The 17,986-nt window shown below is 29.2% G+C and overlaps 2 protein-coding genes across 2 annotated transcripts in view; one reads left to right on the forward strand and one right to left on the reverse strand.

Moving 5' to 3' along the window:
• Positions 1 to 14,997, reverse strand: part of LOC129966876 (WAP four-disulfide core domain protein 1-like) — a 65,217-nt gene extending 50,220 nt beyond the window's left edge. Inside the window, exon 1 of the mRNA XM_056081480.1 lies at positions 14,843 to 14,997. Coding sequence (XP_055937455.1) covers positions 14,843 to 14,965 — 123 coding nt within the window. The 5' untranslated portion in view covers positions 14,966 to 14,997. The remainder of the gene's footprint in view (positions 1 to 14,842) is intronic.
• LOC129966874 (uncharacterized) overlaps positions 1 to 17,986 on the forward strand; it is a 47,492-nt gene that overhangs the window by 10,670 nt on the left and 18,836 nt on the right. The gene's annotated exons all lie outside the window — the stretch shown is intronic.

A 17,986-nucleotide genomic window follows, 5' to 3' on the forward strand; every position in this document is an offset into this window, starting at 1 on the left:
TGTCAACAGATCTCTCTGTGACAAAGATAACTCCAAAACACTTTGAGGTACACGGTCTTCACCAAATTTGATTGCAGTCAGCCAACTGTTCGAATATAAATTAATACGATAACTGCAAAACCAAGTAAGCTAAATGGATAAAATTCGGTAAATAATTTAGCATAATTTTAAGACATATCTAACAAAATATAAACCCTCTGTCGGTCAATTCTTTCGGAAATATGTAAACTCAATGACTTAAACATATCAAATTTGATCGGTAAGTTTGTGACTACAGTTATTGTTCTGTGCTAAATTTTGGCTTCAATCGGTTGTGAAAAATGTCTCTAAGATACAAATTCGATTTTCCAATACTATTAACAGCAGACTAGAGGATAAATCGCCAAAAAAACTAGCCAAAGATAACATGATAGATTCAATAAAAATGCAAAATTCATAGCACAAATTAATATTTCTTAACTATTATAAGCCAATACCATGCAAGGCGTTCTCTGCCTTACCCAAGGTCCACAATTTGGGGGGGGGGGAATGGAGGATAACAACTCTATTAAAGAGTATGCGAGAAAGGTTTTGGGAAACCATTCATGCCAGTTTTAGAATAGTTTAGAAAGAGAAGTCTGTAGAACATATTCTATTTTACGGACTGGAGATTTTCTAAAATAGAATTAGGAAGTAAAAAGGTAGAAAACATCTGCATTGCTCCAGTTCTCGAATTTAGAAATACGTTTGCCAATTTTCAGAAAGAGGATCTGAATCATTTTAAGGCAGATTAAGCTTTAAAATACGACTTATTAAAGAAATCAGTTATTATTTTTTGAATTGTTAAATTTTAATAAGTTATTATTTTTGTTTTCTCATATGCTAAATGTACAGAGAGAAAATATTGTAATCGTTAAAAAATTATATCTCATAATTTTGGCAATTCCCATCGTTTCAGACATCCGTCAAAACGAAAAACAAAATTTTGGAATTAATCTGTCTCTTGAATACGATATTTAAAAGATGCTTTGAGTTGGGTGGATGAAATTTAATATGTGATTATCGCTATACTTATAGATATGTATCGAATTTTAATTGTAATCCATTTATAAAAGGTGTGTCTATCCACATACAGTGGTGGCCAAAATTGTGGACACTTTTGAAAATCGTTATGTTTTCTAATTTTGTATGCTTGTAGAAAATGTTAAATTTCACAAAATGCAAAGACTTACATATCATTTTAAAGAGAATTTTATGCTGATTTCAATACAAAAAGCAAAATTCAAATATTTGTAATACAAAAAAATTATTTCTTACTTTAATATGAATAACAAAGACAGTGATAAAGTGGAATGTAATTTCTAACTCCTCACAAATCACTGTTCTTGTTCTGGGAACCAATCAAATATTAATAACTGCTAGCAGAAGCTGAAATCATATTTAAAATTGGAACAAGTCATTATTTGCTTTTTTCTGTAGAAAGAAGACTGTTTTTTATGTAATCCAATTGTAAGTTGGAAATTTTGTTAAACGTTTTAATATACATTTGGAATTTTTGTAAATATTTCTAATATTTAGTCAAGAAGCAATGAAACAAATAAAAGAATAGAGTGGACACCCAGAAAGAGAACTAAGATTATTACGTTACATGAATGTTTTCTTTCCTGCGTTGAAATTGCAAAACAGGTGGATGGTTCAGTGACTGCATCTGGAGAGAAAGTTTTGTTTACGATATCAGATGACAAATTCAATAAAAACAAAGCAGGAAATTTGGAAATAGAACGAAAGTTTTAAAGAGACAACTACAGCTGATTTTGTACATTGAGCCGATTTCTACGTAATTAGAATGAAAAGATTTTTTTAATCTCTAACCTAGTTCCAGACAAAGAAAAGGGAAATTTATATAAAATCCGAGTAATAACAGTAAAACAAACAAAATAAATTGTCAGAAACAATGAAAAAAAAAATGTTTTTTTTTCGAAACAAAAGATGGAAAAAAAATCAAAGGAGAATAAATATTATATTTTGCACCAACTTTTACTATTTTAACTTTTTGCATTGATCCTATGAAGGCGATCATACTATAAGACTGCAAGGTAATTATTTTGAAACTATCTTTTTGAAAAGTTATGGGGGAAGAGGAAAAAAAAAAAGATTTGTACTTTGGGGTATTTTTTTTTCAAGTTTAATCATCTACATTGGTGCTATTAAAATACCCATATTCTATAAATAGTAAAAGTCACAAAAACAATTCTTTAGAAACAAATTTTCTGGAAATTTAACGGCAAATAAAAAAAACCTTTCGTCTAATGGATTGCATCCAAAATTAGATTGTGATCGACAGATTTTGATGTAAATATATTATATCAAATTTTATTCTTCAAATCTTATCCTTTTCTCTTTTTTTTACTTGTAGCTCAATATATATTTGGGTTATTATGTTTGAAGACCGACCGACCGAATACTGGACACAATTTAGAAAATAGATTTTTTCGGACTGAGAAAAAGATATTTATTAAAATCTCGAAGTCGGTTTCTTTTTTTATTATTATTATAAGATTCTCTCTTTCATTTCCTTTTTCAAATTCGAGAATGTAATGATGGTCTATTAAAAATCGCAATAATAAACTTCTTGGAATAGGACGGAACACATCACGTGAAATGACAGTCATTTCAAGTACTATTTCTATCCAATATTTTTTTTCCTCGATCTCTCAACCCACCAAAATCCAAATAAACTTGTGATCTGGTAATTATTAGGTTTAATATCACATAGAAGTCATTTCCACGAATCTTGTTCGCAATTACTTTCCAAATGACGACGGTATAAAAAGCAGATCATTAAGCAGTTACATAATTACCGCTCCTGAGTCACCTCAATTAGCTACGGAAAGTAGACCACCAAGCGCTGAATAAAGCTAATTGCTCATAAAACCAGAACGGGGCTTTTTCGGTGAAGTCTTTGTTGTAGTTGCACATTCACTTTTCTTAAATTAAATTATATAAGATTTATTCACGGTAATTGAATAGAAAAAATTTTTGAGTTCCAGCGAATAAGAATTTTGCTTTATTCCGAAATAAGCAGTATCTTTTCAATTATTTTCTCGTGTACCAAATATCCAAAGAGAAAATGTGGTAATCGACAAAAGATTCGAAGTAGAGATTTTGGCGAACCTCCAAGTTTAGCATCTTCCCGAGAAAATCGAAGAAAACAGGATAAATTTTTCTTCCAAGTATTAAAAGTTTACAAATCTTGATGATACTGATGAAGAAAAATGGTGTGTAAATGTTGCAAGAGATGAATTATTAATTGTCGCATAATTGATCATTAATGAATATTGCAGTTCTTTCTTATGTATAATCAGGAGTTTTAAAAATTGAACTATGAATTTTTTTCTCATACTGTTATGCTATCTAGGCCGCGAAGATGTCTAATGTGAGGAGAGAATTTGATATTTTTGATCTTTTAAAGCTAGACGATGTACGCGCTAAAAGTCATCTAAGCCTATCAAAGCCTATTAGCATGACAAACTAAATTTATATTTTTTATTATCTTGACAAACTACAAATTGAAGCTTTCCTAGATAGAAAGCAGAATTTATTAACCAATTAAAATTTAATTTCATTGCAAGTGAGGACTTACTGTAAAATGCCATTTGAAAGTATATCAAATCTTTTAATTGGGAAAAGTAGTTATTCCTATGTAATAATTCTGCTCTCAGCTTTTCATTACAACTTAATTACAATACATATGGCTTCGTCCGCGTTAATTTGTTCGACACATATGTAAGAAAAAAGCAAAATACATATACTTTTATGTCGAATAGTGTATGAGTTCTTATATTCAACCTTTTAAATGGTTTTAGGACAAATAAATTAATTATTCAATTAACATTATTATATTAATAAAATGCTTAATAATATTTGTAATTCATTAATTGCTACTCTAAAGTTCTCGTATAAATAATAATCATGGTGTCACTGTTTGGCGCATGTACATACAAATTTCTTGAACTTCTCAAACTAGAACTTAAGCAAATATATTTGGTCTTGGAAGTGATATGAAGTTTTTTGACTAACTCTGGAAACTTTAATTCGTCAAATTTTAACTTAAGAAACAAATTAAAGACAACTTAAAAGCGTTCTTTAATTTATGATATTTAATACTTCCTTGATTTAAATCTGATTTAATAACACGCGTAAATATCTTAATATCAACTATTAATACTAAATATACTGCAAATGAAGCATCAAAAATGAAAGTCAAGAGCGTTTTCAAAAATTAAAATTTATTCAAGTCATTAAAAAGATCTCTAGATGAATGGAAAAAAATGAATAATGGAATAATAACAAAAACGAAACGCATAATTTATACAAAAAAACCATAATTATTTCACCAATTCAAAAACACAGCTTTTTGCGTTATGAAACAACTTTCACAAAAAGAGTTTTTCGTTGAATTACAATTTTTCGGAATGCATTTACATTTTTTAAAATAATCGTCTGCGTTTTGATATAAATATTTTTTTTTACAGTTGAGAAAATGAAAAATGTTTCGCGTAAGCTATAAAAAGAATTATATAATTTTACAATATGAGAAAAACAATATTTCAATAATTATAAAATTAAAAAAAATTCTCGATAAATTTTTATGGAACAAGATGTAAAGTGGATTCAACGGAATGTTAATGCGCATTAAAATAACCACATTTTTTGAAAATATCTTTGGTTGCAACTATTTTTTGTCGAAATATGTTTAGTTTCGTGCAGATTTTGTAATTTATATCTACATTCATAATTATTCAGGAAACGTGATATTCAAATGTTCTTGAATATTTAATTAAATATTCAAAATCCAGTTTTTCTAAATTTTGTATTCAGATGCAAGTATGGCAGTAAAAGTTAACATGAAAAACCAGCGTAAGAGGTTTCATGAAATTTCCTCACATGAACTCTAGCAAAAATGATATCTCCTTTCTATCAGACATAAAATTATGGGCCATGTGCAAGCCCGTGAGCTCCTCATGTGCTCAAATTTTTATTTTCAGAGGCCCGGACTTGAGAGTTTTGTGCTTCATAGGATAGTGGAGGAAAACGAATATGAATCTTGGACTCCTTTTTCTTGATTTACTGAAGGACAGAACTATAAATTTAAAAACAAGATAAAATGCCAAATTTCATTTATCTGTGTTGTTATATTTTTGAAATATCGCATTTATATGCATACAAAAATACAAACAGTCGTTCATTTGATTGAATTAGATATGAATCTACATTATAGATGCCAAACCTGTATACCAAGTGACACTAATCTATTCTTTTAAGCTTCGTTATTATCGTGCCCATTAGTAATCAGACAGCTGGTCAGACACATTTTCTTTGAATCGAATTCAGACAGCTCAAACTCTGACAGAAATCGGCAAATTGAATGTTAAGATCCTATACTAAATTTCATCCGTATAACTCAAAGAATTTTTGAGTTATTCGTATTTGCAGGCACACATAATGCCAAAATTTTGTTCTTCGGACTCTAAGAGGTCTGATACGTGAAGAATCATCAAAATCCCGACTTTTAATCTTTGATGACTACAATACTTTATCTCTTTATACTTCTGTTTTATACCTTTTTCTTTTTTATATCAGAAAGTAAAAAAGATTGAATTTCAGATCCTAAGAAGTTAAAAAAAAGAAGTGAAAATTCTGTAGTTTATCAAAACTGAGAAACGTTCTTTGACACGTTTTTACGAATATAATTTTGGAATCAATATAAAAAAAACGATAAAATTCACTTCAATAAAAACTAGCAGATTTATCAAGTAAAATAAAATCTTAGAATTGTCATTATAAAAACGTATGATACGTTAAATGGGTGGTTTAAAAATATGAAAGGGCTACAATATGAGAGGAAATTGTACCAATTAATAAAAGAAATCAAACAGTTTTAAAAGATATTATTAAAAGTAAATTATACAAAGTTCTCGCATATAAAAAGTTTCCTACACTTCGAAATAAAAGAAAAGTGAAAAATCTTGAAGAAAATAACGTAACATTACCAGAAGGGCATGAGAGATTGATGTGATTGAATCTTAAAGTAGATTAAATATTTCGACTAGTAGAATGTAATAGTTATAAATTATATTTGAATTTTTAAAAATTGATTGAAAATAGCGGAATATTTGGAAATGGAATTGGGATAGTTGGAGCGTCAATTTTTTGAACGCCAGAAGAAAAATAAAATTATTCTACTCTCATTTTACCTCCTTTACGCCTCTAAAAACATGAGCATGGCGCCAACAAAGAGTAATTACATGTTGGACAGCACGGAAAATTGCATAATTTTATTAGGGACGTTCATGTACTCAATGAGCAGAAAAAGTTCAAAATTGCTAAAAAGCATGGGATGAAAAATATAGATTTGAAAAAATATAAATTGTATGAACAATAAGGATATATAGACTTTCTAAAGTATAATTATCCTAGTCTCTATCTGTTTTATTACGTCACTTAACTATTGATGTGTTTATCATAAATTGACTACTCCGATTCACCCTGAGGCACACGGAAAAATTTGAATGAACGAACCGCTACATCAGCATAGGCGGAAATTAAGTCCTAAGGACCATCACCGATCACGGAACAACCCTTCCTGTGGGAAGCACATCCCATCATCGATAGGAAGTAACCAACCGTCAACATTTCTGTACCCACCAGGATGGCGAGAACCAACCACCACACCGGAAGATCCTGATCCTCATTTCTGAGGTGGCCCCCTGTGGGACTTTTAATGTGTTTATAAACGCACTGAGTATCTGATTAAATGATACTGGGTGAAAATGTGGTTGAAACTCAATAATTTAACATTTTTTACAAAGTTACTGAAATAAATATTTTATTTAAGATAAATAATAAGCATGTTAATTTTATAGAAATGTGGGACCAAATTCCCTAAAAAAAAAGAGGTTTCATAATATTTCAAAAACGCCTAAATCAGTCATTGACAATAAATAGGATAAATGTACTTCCTATGATTTAAAAGGATGAAAGTGTGTAACAATGATTCATTAGGCAGAGAAGAATTAAAAATTACGTCTTCTTTAATTACATCATTCGACCACTAATGAATAATTTTAAAATTTTAGGTGTTAAGCCAAGCAGCACTAAATAAATTTTGTGACTTTTCCTTTTTTTCGAAAATGAATAACAATTTCCTATCAATATTTGCATTTATATCTCACAAGTTGTCTAGACATTATTTACAATAGATGCACATTTTTTTTACATATGCTAATTTTACGAGTATGCATTGTACAAACGGAGATGGTATTGTACTATAAATGAGTTTCAAGTGACCTCAAGGTGATATCTTCGAGACATAAATTTTGAAAAGGAGAGAGCCAGTTGAATGGCCAGCATATAATACAATTGGTGGTAAGTCTACCCCTTTGATCCCAGATGAAAAAAAATGAAATATCTCTGCTGTTTAAAGGGGGGGGAGAGAGAAAAAAAATAGAATAGAGCCTAAAGCCATTTCCATATATTTGTGACTAGCTTCTGACCTTAAGTAGTCAACTTCAACCTCACGAATCTGCGAGTTGCCTTTTAAAGATAATGGAGAATTCTCGAGATATATCTTAACCGCAATAAAAAGTAATCTCATAATGATCTTGACTTTCTACGAAATTTTTCGCTGCGGTTTTAGATAATGATTCAAAGGTATTTCTGACGCAGAATCTGAAATTACGAGATCATTATAATATTCACTAACAATGTGGAAAATTTGAAATGAAAATGGGAAATACTTTGCCCATCACTTTCTGTAATACACCTACACGAGGATATCATTTATCATCAATAGTTAAAATTAATTATGTGTAAACCATATGAATCACAATGTTAATATGATAATTTATAAGCAGGACATATTATCGATATTTGACGTGTATGACGAAAACAAAAACGATGATTCAAAATGCTTGCTGTTGAGCTAGTTGATAGATAGTTGAGTTGTCATGACAGTTATGGGTTATTGCGTTATCAAATTTGGCAAGTATTATTTCTAGGGAAGAAAATATTCATTTTGAAAGGATTTTTCCGAAATTTTATTCGCCTTATTAATTAATCAAAATATTAGTTGTTTTTCCTTAATAACTTCGAGGGATATTATTGCACAAAAGCCATTTTACACCATTTCAAAATTCTAAACATTCGTTTTGTTTTGTTTTTAATGATGCCAAATTTTTCTGTCGTATTGTGTTTAATTTTAATAAACTTTCAAATATATTTAAAAAAATACTTTTCATTATTTTATTTACTGCCTTCATCACGTGCCCAAGTATTTAAGTATCTTGTGGTCCTAGGCAATATGTATTACGAGGCACTCCCTCTCTTTTAATAAATTGGTGATTTTATTTGTGAAAATGTATTTTGTTTTAATTTATCTGTTTTGACTATAGGCTGCCCGGAATCCATGTTTTACAAAATATTATTGCAGCAGAGGTTCGATATTTATAAATATTCTAATGTTGCCGCATTGAAAAGAGGCAGTCGACTCTCCATGGCCGAATGGTCATAGCACTGATCTCATGATCAAGAGATTGTAAGTTCGAATCCCCCTATAGGCAATGCGATTCACAACTTGTGTAAAAAAATTATTTCCTTGATTTTATGTTTTCCTTTATTTCATGTTCCAGAAGATTCTGGCCATTTCTTTAGTTTACCAGACAAGTGTTCTGGACTTTTCTTACTGTCCCCAGAAAAGTATTCTGGAACTTTCCCTGCTAGTATAAAAGCAGAAGATTTGTCAGTCACTGTGTTCTCAGTTCTGAGTTGAGTTAATAAATTGGTTTAGCTCTACTTCTTGTGTGTGTCATTGCGTTCCACACTAAAGTATCTACTTGACAATATTTTATATTTCATAGAATTTGCACTTTTCTTCACCAATTTATCTATTTGGTAAGTTAGAAGATAAAATCTTTTAATATCCCGTTCTGTGGCCTTTTTCAGTTTATCAGCCCTAGACAGCAGCATAGCCTACCTAGTCGGAAATCCACTACTGACACACAGAAACAATTGAGAACTTCTAAATTCTTTGGCTGAATATTTTGAAAAATTGTAATACTTTCTTTATGCGTCCTCTATATATAAATTAGTAAAAATGAATTATTACAGTAATAAACCAGAAGAATTTAGAATTAAATTCACAAAATAAGCTTTGTTTCACATTCTTTTTATAAAATATTGTGACAAGAACATGTATAATTTCGCTGTTTCAGTCGAATCTGGAGAATGCTCAAATGAACGATTATTCTAATTAAACACTTTTAACTAAACTTTAGGCAATGTAAAAACTTTAAATAATACAAAAATGAATTGGCAGAAACTTGCTTTGCTTGATTTTTTTTAAATAACGTTCATTATACTGCTAGTAAATTATTCAATTTGATGATTATAATAGTTGTAATTGTTCTGCAGTGTTGACAAATTTTAGAAAACAACACGCTATCCGTTGCTGCCCCATTACATTGAAAAAAGCGAAACTTCTTTTTATTTATTTTTATCTTTTCTTTTTATAGGAGAATGGAAATTAGTATTAAAAAAGTCAATCTTGAAATTTTAAAAAAAATTTATGTTTTCAAAATTCTGGCTGTTAGTTTATTAAATTAGACGTATGATATTTGCTAAATTGTCAATTGTTTTGTAGTGCGTTGTTTAAATCATAATCGTAGATTTCTTCAGACTTTGGATAATATTTGACAAATTTCAGTTTGCCCATAGTTGTGCCCCTTTTTAACATAATAATTCAAAAAGCAAAATGCTAAATAATTGGAATTTGAAATATTTAATTACTATATGTGTCTGATTCTGGTACCAACAAGTAAAAGGATTAACTAGTCACTAACTTCAGCATTGTGAAAAGATAACTCAAAAATACAAAAAAAGAAGACGATTGAAATTCGGTATGTGGTCAAAACATCAAAATAATAGATTTACAACAATATCTGGATGCAACCAGTTATAACCGGAATTTCGATATTCGATTCTTTTTCCTATACAAAGTAGCTCAACACAAAATGAGACATGTTATAGAAGCACACGAGGAACTCGATGGGAGAACCATTTTCGCTGCTTAATAAACATCTCTACTATTAATAACTACAAAAGGTTAGTTACTCCATCCCACCAGAAGGCATTTGGATAAATCTGAATGGCCGGAAAAAAGGACAGCATAGATGGGAACTATGTTGAATCCTAAGAACCATCACCAACTATAGTACAAGGAGAGGAGTTCCTTGTATTATAGGTTCCTTGTACTATACCCAAAGGAGACACGTTCCATCACATGAGCAGATAGCTAACTTCATGTCATTTCTGTATCCACCAGGAGGATGAGAAACAACTACCATGCCGGTAGTTTCTCATCCACATTTTTGAAATATCCCCCAGAGAGGGGGATCCACTAATAAAGGAGAATATGTGTATGTTGTTGTTCTATAGGATATACCACCTAATCTGGAATTAATATTGACACAAATATATTTTGTAAAATTGAAATGTACATCTCGGAGCATTTTTTTTTTGAAATTTAAATTAATTACAAAATAAGAAGAATGTTGAGCTTTTTCCCGTCATAACCTTTAAAACTATTACAGTACAAAAGTAATTTTTACACTATGTAATAGGTAAATTTTACCAAAAAAAGTTATCTTTTTAACGATATCAATTTAGTAGACGTGTAATTTTCCCTCACAATTTTGAAATTTTTTAAAATGTATTTTACATGATTTTTGATAATAAATTTCATTGTTTCAAAGTAATTCAATACCATTTTTTTAGTTCCGTCAAACATTTAACCGCAAGATTTTCTTTCATTGTTGAAAGCTAAGGAAGGACCATTCTGCTTATTATCTGCGAGTTTACATGAAAAATAAGAAAGGGAAGTTAAAATATTGCAAAAGGCAACGTGCATTTTGAAGATAGATTACCGGAAAATTAAGTTTTGAACAGTTCTATGAAGTCAAGAGATTTTACTCCGTTAAAATAGTTCTTGCACTTAATAAAGAAAGCAATTGTAAGCCTATTAAAATAACACAGCTTCAATGTCTACCACCATTTGATGCTTAGAAATATTTTATTGAGAGGATCAAGCTGTGCATAACAGATATAACTGAAATTAAGCGCAACCAATATTTGACGTTGACCAGTTGGTTATTAATTATGCATTATATTAGTATAATAATTTATCATACGGATATTGATAAAATATGCTAGAAGAAGCTTCAATTATATTAAGGTTTTCTAAAATAAGAAGCTCTAAATGTAAGAGATTTTTTTTAATTACGTTAACTACTAATATTGTACAAATATCAATTCCAATTTCCTTCAGTTGAAAATCATCTACTTTTGAGATGAAAATAGATATATAAGAGTCCTGCTCTAGGAGGATTAATTTTATAAAATGAGTATAAAACAAAGCTTTCCTCTGTACTTTTTAACTTGACAATGTAAGTTTAGTTTAAAAGAAAGATTATAAATATATATAAGAAAGACAAAAAAAAATCTTTCTTATATGGCAAGTAATTGCTTTGAAAAGACTTAAAGTAAGTTAGTTCCTTATCCTCACAAAGATGAAGAGGGGGGGGGGGATAAATTTATGTTCCACCCCACTTCACAAGGTGATAAACTCTGGGATGGGATAGGATAGGATAAACTCTGCTTATTACCTGCCATATAAGAAAGGAGGATTAAAGTCTGCTCCATTTAACTCTATTTCCTTATTAAAATGGATGGTAGTAAAACGTTGGATATAGTTTGTTATTAGAGATAAAAACTAAATCTTAACTAACGGTAATTATAAGAGCTTTAGAAATTAATGAATATTGATTTGCTATTATAATAGAGCCTCCATTATCCGATCTGACTGGGACTGTAATCAGTTCGGATAATTGAAAATTCTTTAAATAGAAACTAAGTTTTAAATCATGATTTCTTTTCACAAAAACAAGATTTTTTTTAAATGTCATATTTAAAATTGTAAATATAAGTCCCCAAGTTCTACAACGAATTAACTTTTTAATAAACCCTTTCATTAGTTATCACATATCTTAATATAACTTATTTTTCTCTGTTGAAATCTCTGTTAATAGAAATTAAGTTTTTAGCCATGATTTACTTCCAGGAAGAGTCTTTAAAATAGCATATTTGAAATTATAAAAATAAACCATTAAGTTCTACAGCGAATTAACGTTTTAATAAACTCTTTTTATTAGTTAGCACACGTCTTTATATAACTTATTTTCACTATTTTCTTCACATTTTTCTAATGATACTTTGAGGATATTCTAAAAAAAACAGAGAACCTTTGTGAAAGCTTATATTTAAAAATATTTTAGAGAGCAAATTGAGAGAACCTAAGTTGATGATAATTCAACGAAAAATGCATGGAATTTGCTCACATCACTATTAAAGTGCTAGCGAGTAAGTTTTGCACTTTTTCCCCCTCTAAATAACTTCTTGATTTAGCAAAGATCATCTCCAGGTTGCCCTTTACAAGCTTTCGCATCCCGAAAACCGACTCCAAGGCCAACTTTAATATGCTTCGCTAGAAAATTTGATGATTTTGTTAAAAAACGCAAAACATATTTTGATTTTCTGATACCGGCTCGGTTAACAGAGACCAGTTCATATAGGTTCGGATATTCGAGGCTTATATTCTGTTTTAAAACAAAGTCATAAAATGGCAGCTCAGCTGAGAACATTTGAAAATCTTTAATTTCTTTTATTGATATAAGTTTCTAATTTTAAAAAGAAATTCATCTTTGAATGATTCTTTATTCAATGATTTTTTTTATCTCCTTTAATGGAAGATATAATTGACATCGTTATGAAAACATGACAATAAAAAATAATTTTACTTATATTTCATATTTTAAGAAGTCTAATAAAAAAGGGTGATTTAATAATTATTACATCATGGATGTATGTGTGTATTTGATCCTATTGCTCTTGCAAAACGTGATATATAACATAAAGAACTTATCGTATATCTCATACACAAAAATAAGAAAAAAAATTATTTTCATTTTCATAACAACTGAGAAAAACAAGCAAATTTTTTTGATATAACAGTCATGAAAAAAAAAAATGTATAAAATGTAATAACATTTTCAAAAAAATTCATGATGTAATCTCTCCCATGATGAGTAATAATTCTTTTATTCGTTCGATACTTTATTCTTTTAACGCTAAAGGCATGAGCTGAATTTTTATTTTTTACCCATTCAGATAGGTGTATTTACTCTGTTTTGTCGAATACAAATTTTTGTTAATCTTAACGACCAAATTATAAACAAAAAAAGAATCTAGTCTAATTTCTGAAACTGAAACTCTGTAAATACAATATTTAATTACCGTCATACATTTTTGGACTAGCTTTAAAAAATATATTATTACCTGCGGGGTAAAAAATTTTCTTCAATTTAACTATTGATATTTTTGGAGAAGTGACAAGTTGGGAAAAAAACAAGCTTCCGCGTTTACGTAGTTTATCTTAAAATATATGAAAGACACAAGATATACAACATAGTTTAAGCATAATTTTTGTCATATTGGTGGGAAAAGACTGTAGGATAATTTCCCTCGCTCTATTCTTCATGAACTTGTCGCCATGGCGACCAGCTAATTCGCCAAAACATTATATAATAGAATGCAATTAAAACAAATTAAATTGGTTAGATATATTTTCATTTCCAGGATTCCGCCAAATTGTCACGTATTAAATTTGTGCTATTTAAATTGCCGTAAATATATTCTCTTCATTGAATACACGCACCTCCCTAATAGAGACCAGCCCCATAACATCATAGAGCTATTAAAAACGTAAATAAACGATTTATCTGTCTTCTAAATTTCGTGGTGTTGTAATTTCATCTTTTTTACTCGTCTTGTAAATGGCACGGATATTAAACAGAATTCTTAGTTTACTTTCAATAATGGAAGAAAATCATGCGATTAAATATTGATTTCCTAATTTTCTATTGCTGAAAATAGGTAAAACAAAATTTAAATTACTAAGAGGCAGAGAAAAATTGCACGATTATTAAATGTGGTATCATTAAAGAGACATTGTTTTAAAAATTAATTTAAAACAGCATGAATTTCATTTTTGTGGATTAATATTTTAGAAAACTACCTCGGAAAAACTTCAAAGATCAGCTTAATTTTTAATTAATTAAATTTATAATTAAAAATTAAAAACACTCCGAAGTGGGCTTTCCTACCATCCAAAAAATATGTATATGCGAAATTTATTGTCTGTAGGTCAAACGATCTGGTCTATAGAGCACCAATCGACACACACAGATACAAATACATTCATCTTCATAATTAGTACAGATAGCAAACTTCTAATATCAAAAAATGTTAAAAGGACAGCTCTAAGATAAGGGTAATTTCAACCATTTTTACTCAAAAAATTATTATAGTTTTTTTTAATTATTAAAATAATCGTGTTACTTTTTAAACTTTTTATAATAGAATTCACGATATTTCATTGAAATTTCATTTCATATCTAATAAATTCTTTTCAATTTCATTAAATCATTTGAAACTAATCGCGTGAGTTTTGTTATGATTTCTTTCGATTAATTAGTTTGAGAATAGCACAAACAATACATAAATGAACACATACTCATATTACTTGCTTAAGAATTTATCGTTTTATTAAGAGACGGATAACAACAATGAAATCTTCACGATAAATTGTTTTGCATATATTATTATCTATAAATTTTAAAATAGCATATCTGCTTTGAGAAAACAGTTTTAATTGTCAAAGTATCAATATTAAATCGAATTGAATACTCACAGCAGTAACTCGATGATTAGTAAAAGGATGAGCTTCGTCGACTTTTCCTTCATTTTGTGATATCACAACGAATATAATCCACATAAAAAGCGCAAGAGCGGACAAGGATTTACCGTACTCCATTCCGTTCAACGACCACGCGGTTTTGATGACTGTCAACTGACACTCTCACAACAAATACAATAATAGACGGCCATCGAAAATACCGGCAGAATTGCGAAATAGCTTGGTGCTGCCATCTATTATTTAAAGTGTGAAACTGTAATGTTGTACTATATCCGTTGCTTTTTATTATGGAGGTATTCACAGTTTGTCATATTTTGAAATATTTATAGGATTTATGTGACTCCATTACTATGATCTCAATGACTGTCTTGTCTTAGTAGAGAGTTATCTGAAACTTAAATAATGATACAATTCATTTCTTTCCTCGTACTGGCATTTCTTTTTTCTTTCTCGTATAGGAAGTATAATACAGAAAATATTATAATTGTCAAAAAAAGAAAAAAAAATCGACTTCAACATTTTCGAACTTTTTTGTTTATACATTCTAGAGTTAGTTATTTTCAAAATTACCTCTGTAATATAGGAAGTACACGTACAGAAAATATTATAATCTTCAAAAAAGAAAAAAGAAGAAAAAATGAGTTCGACATTTCAAACTTTTTTGTTTCTGACATCCTAGGGATAACTATTTTCAGAATTATCTCTATAGTTTTTTTTTTTTTTTTTTTTTTTTGTCGATTGCCTTGTGAATGAACATATCAATTTCAAAACTCAGCACTTTCTAGGTAAATAAAATTTCGCATACAAATTTTATCTCGAAATTGCAGATTTCTATCGAATTTTGAATGAAACCTATCTTTTAGATGTCTTGGAGTTTCACAAGTCATCCTTGTGCCTATGAGTTTAATAATCAAATGATCAAATTAAATGAAAATTATATAATAACTATTTGAGACCTAAGTCAAATTTTGAACCATATTCGTATACCAGTATCTATTCATATACCATTTTCATCAATCTGTTTGTCTGTCTTTTCATTTGTATATGAAAAAAAAATAACTCAAAAACTACAAAAAAACTATGTGAATGAGTTTTGATATATGATTTTTACACGGAAGCTATAGATCTTTGTCTAATTTTGAACTTGTCTTATGAAGGTAAGACCAGCTATTATATTTATATACAATTATTACAAATACAATTACAAGAATACAATTATACCTTTTATAAGAATTACAATTTTGTTATGAACACAAGATATTGGTTGAATACCACGCAGATGTAAAATATTGTTTTAACTTTGCGAAATAATAGAGGATCAGTCTGATTGGTTAACTATGCATGCTAATGGCGAAATCGGTAAAATTACTGAAACTGAACTACCATTCAAAATCTGATTTTACAATATCTTTCAAAACTATATATAACTAATACAGGTAATAATTGATGAATCGCTTAGGATTCATGAATTTTCAAATAAAAAAAAACCAAGCAAGAGTGGTCTCTCCGAAATTTCCTCGCGTACGCTCTAAAAAATGTACTTTTGTATTTTAAAATTAATAGTATGCCGTTAGGAAAGAGTGCATTTGAGTGCGATCTTTGGTAATATTTTTTGACAATTAACCACTGAGATGCGGTAAATATAAAAGTAACAGAAAGACCGAATGTGTATTTTGGATTCCTCTTTTCGACAATTTAAAATTAAAATTTCTAACAGAACTACAATTGAAGTCGCAAATTTTATATATTTAAATCACTGTATATTTTAGTTATGGCCTTTACATTTTTTGAGAGCACGGGCCAACAAACGGATATCCTTTGATTGAAATAGTACAAATTAAATAGCAATCTATATTTTAGATTCTAAACATGTGTACTAAATTTTATTAATTTAACGTTAAAAGTTTTGTAGTTATCTCTTAGTTTATATTCGGACAGGCATCGTCTGAATGAATTTCGTTGAAAATTTAATAGAAATCTATACATTTTGGATAAAAACCATATACCAGATTTCATCCGCCAAGCCCAAAGCGTTTTTGATTATCGTATTCAGAAAAAAAATTACAAAAATGTGTTTTTCGGACAAGGGATATCTAAATGTGGAGATGTGTTCAAAATTTCGTGGTGAAAATATTTTTTTTAGGATTATAGCACTTTCTCTTTTGTGTATTTCGCATACAAGAAAACAAAAGTAACAACAGTTTAAAAATTAATGACGAAAAAAATAATAACTTATTTGGTTAATGTTTTGTACTGAAAAACATAATTCGCCTTAAAATAGTTCAATTTGCGTTTTTGAAAATTGACAGATATAGTGTTAAAAAATGGGTTTTTCTTTCTCAGGGAAGTCTGAAACGTAGAGAAAAAAATCTCGTGATCGATTTTTTTTTTTTTTTTTTTTTTTTGATAACTGCAATATTTTCTGTTTGTATAATTCATATACGAGAAAGTAACCAATAGTAGTAATCTCTCCAACACTTTCTAACATACTCTTCAATAAATTCTTATTCCCTACCCCCTGCATAGCGTTGTGTATCTGGAGAAGGTCGTAAATAACTAGCATAGCATTGGCGAACAATAGTAACGAAATATAGATCTTTGGCGTGAACTAGCTTTTCAGTTGAATCTATCGTGCAAATATGAATTTAGAAAGCCTTTTTTTTTTTTTTTCAACCATTTGGGACCAAAGTTTTTCTCAAGACAAAAATTGTAGTCACAAAATCATGTTCCACATTTCATTGATTTAAGGTACTGCATTTATATGTCATGTATGAGAAAGTGCAGGCCAACAGATGGCCTTTGATAGGTTTATTTAAAATTTGATAAAAATCTTTATTTTAGATGCTAAACATGTATACCAAATTTTATCTATCTAGCTCTCTACGTTTTATAGTAAACAAGTTCAATTGTACTCCGGAGAGACAATCTTCGAACAGCTAGAAAGACAAATTTCCTCTGAATAGATTTCGTTCAAAATTTGATAAAAATCTATAAATTTAGTCAAAGATATATTTAACAGATTTCATCCTCCTAGCTCAGCGCATTTTTGAGTTATTGTGTTCACAGACAGACAGGCAGACATAATTCCAAAAATTATTTTTTTCTTCTTTTAAATTAGGAAAGTTTGAAACGTGTCAT

Source organism: Argiope bruennichi, chromosome 4 (genome assembly GCF_947563725.1).
Source record: "Argiope bruennichi chromosome 4, qqArgBrue1.1, whole genome shotgun sequence".
NCBI lineage: Eukaryota > Metazoa > Arthropoda > Arachnida > Araneae > Araneidae > Argiope > Argiope bruennichi.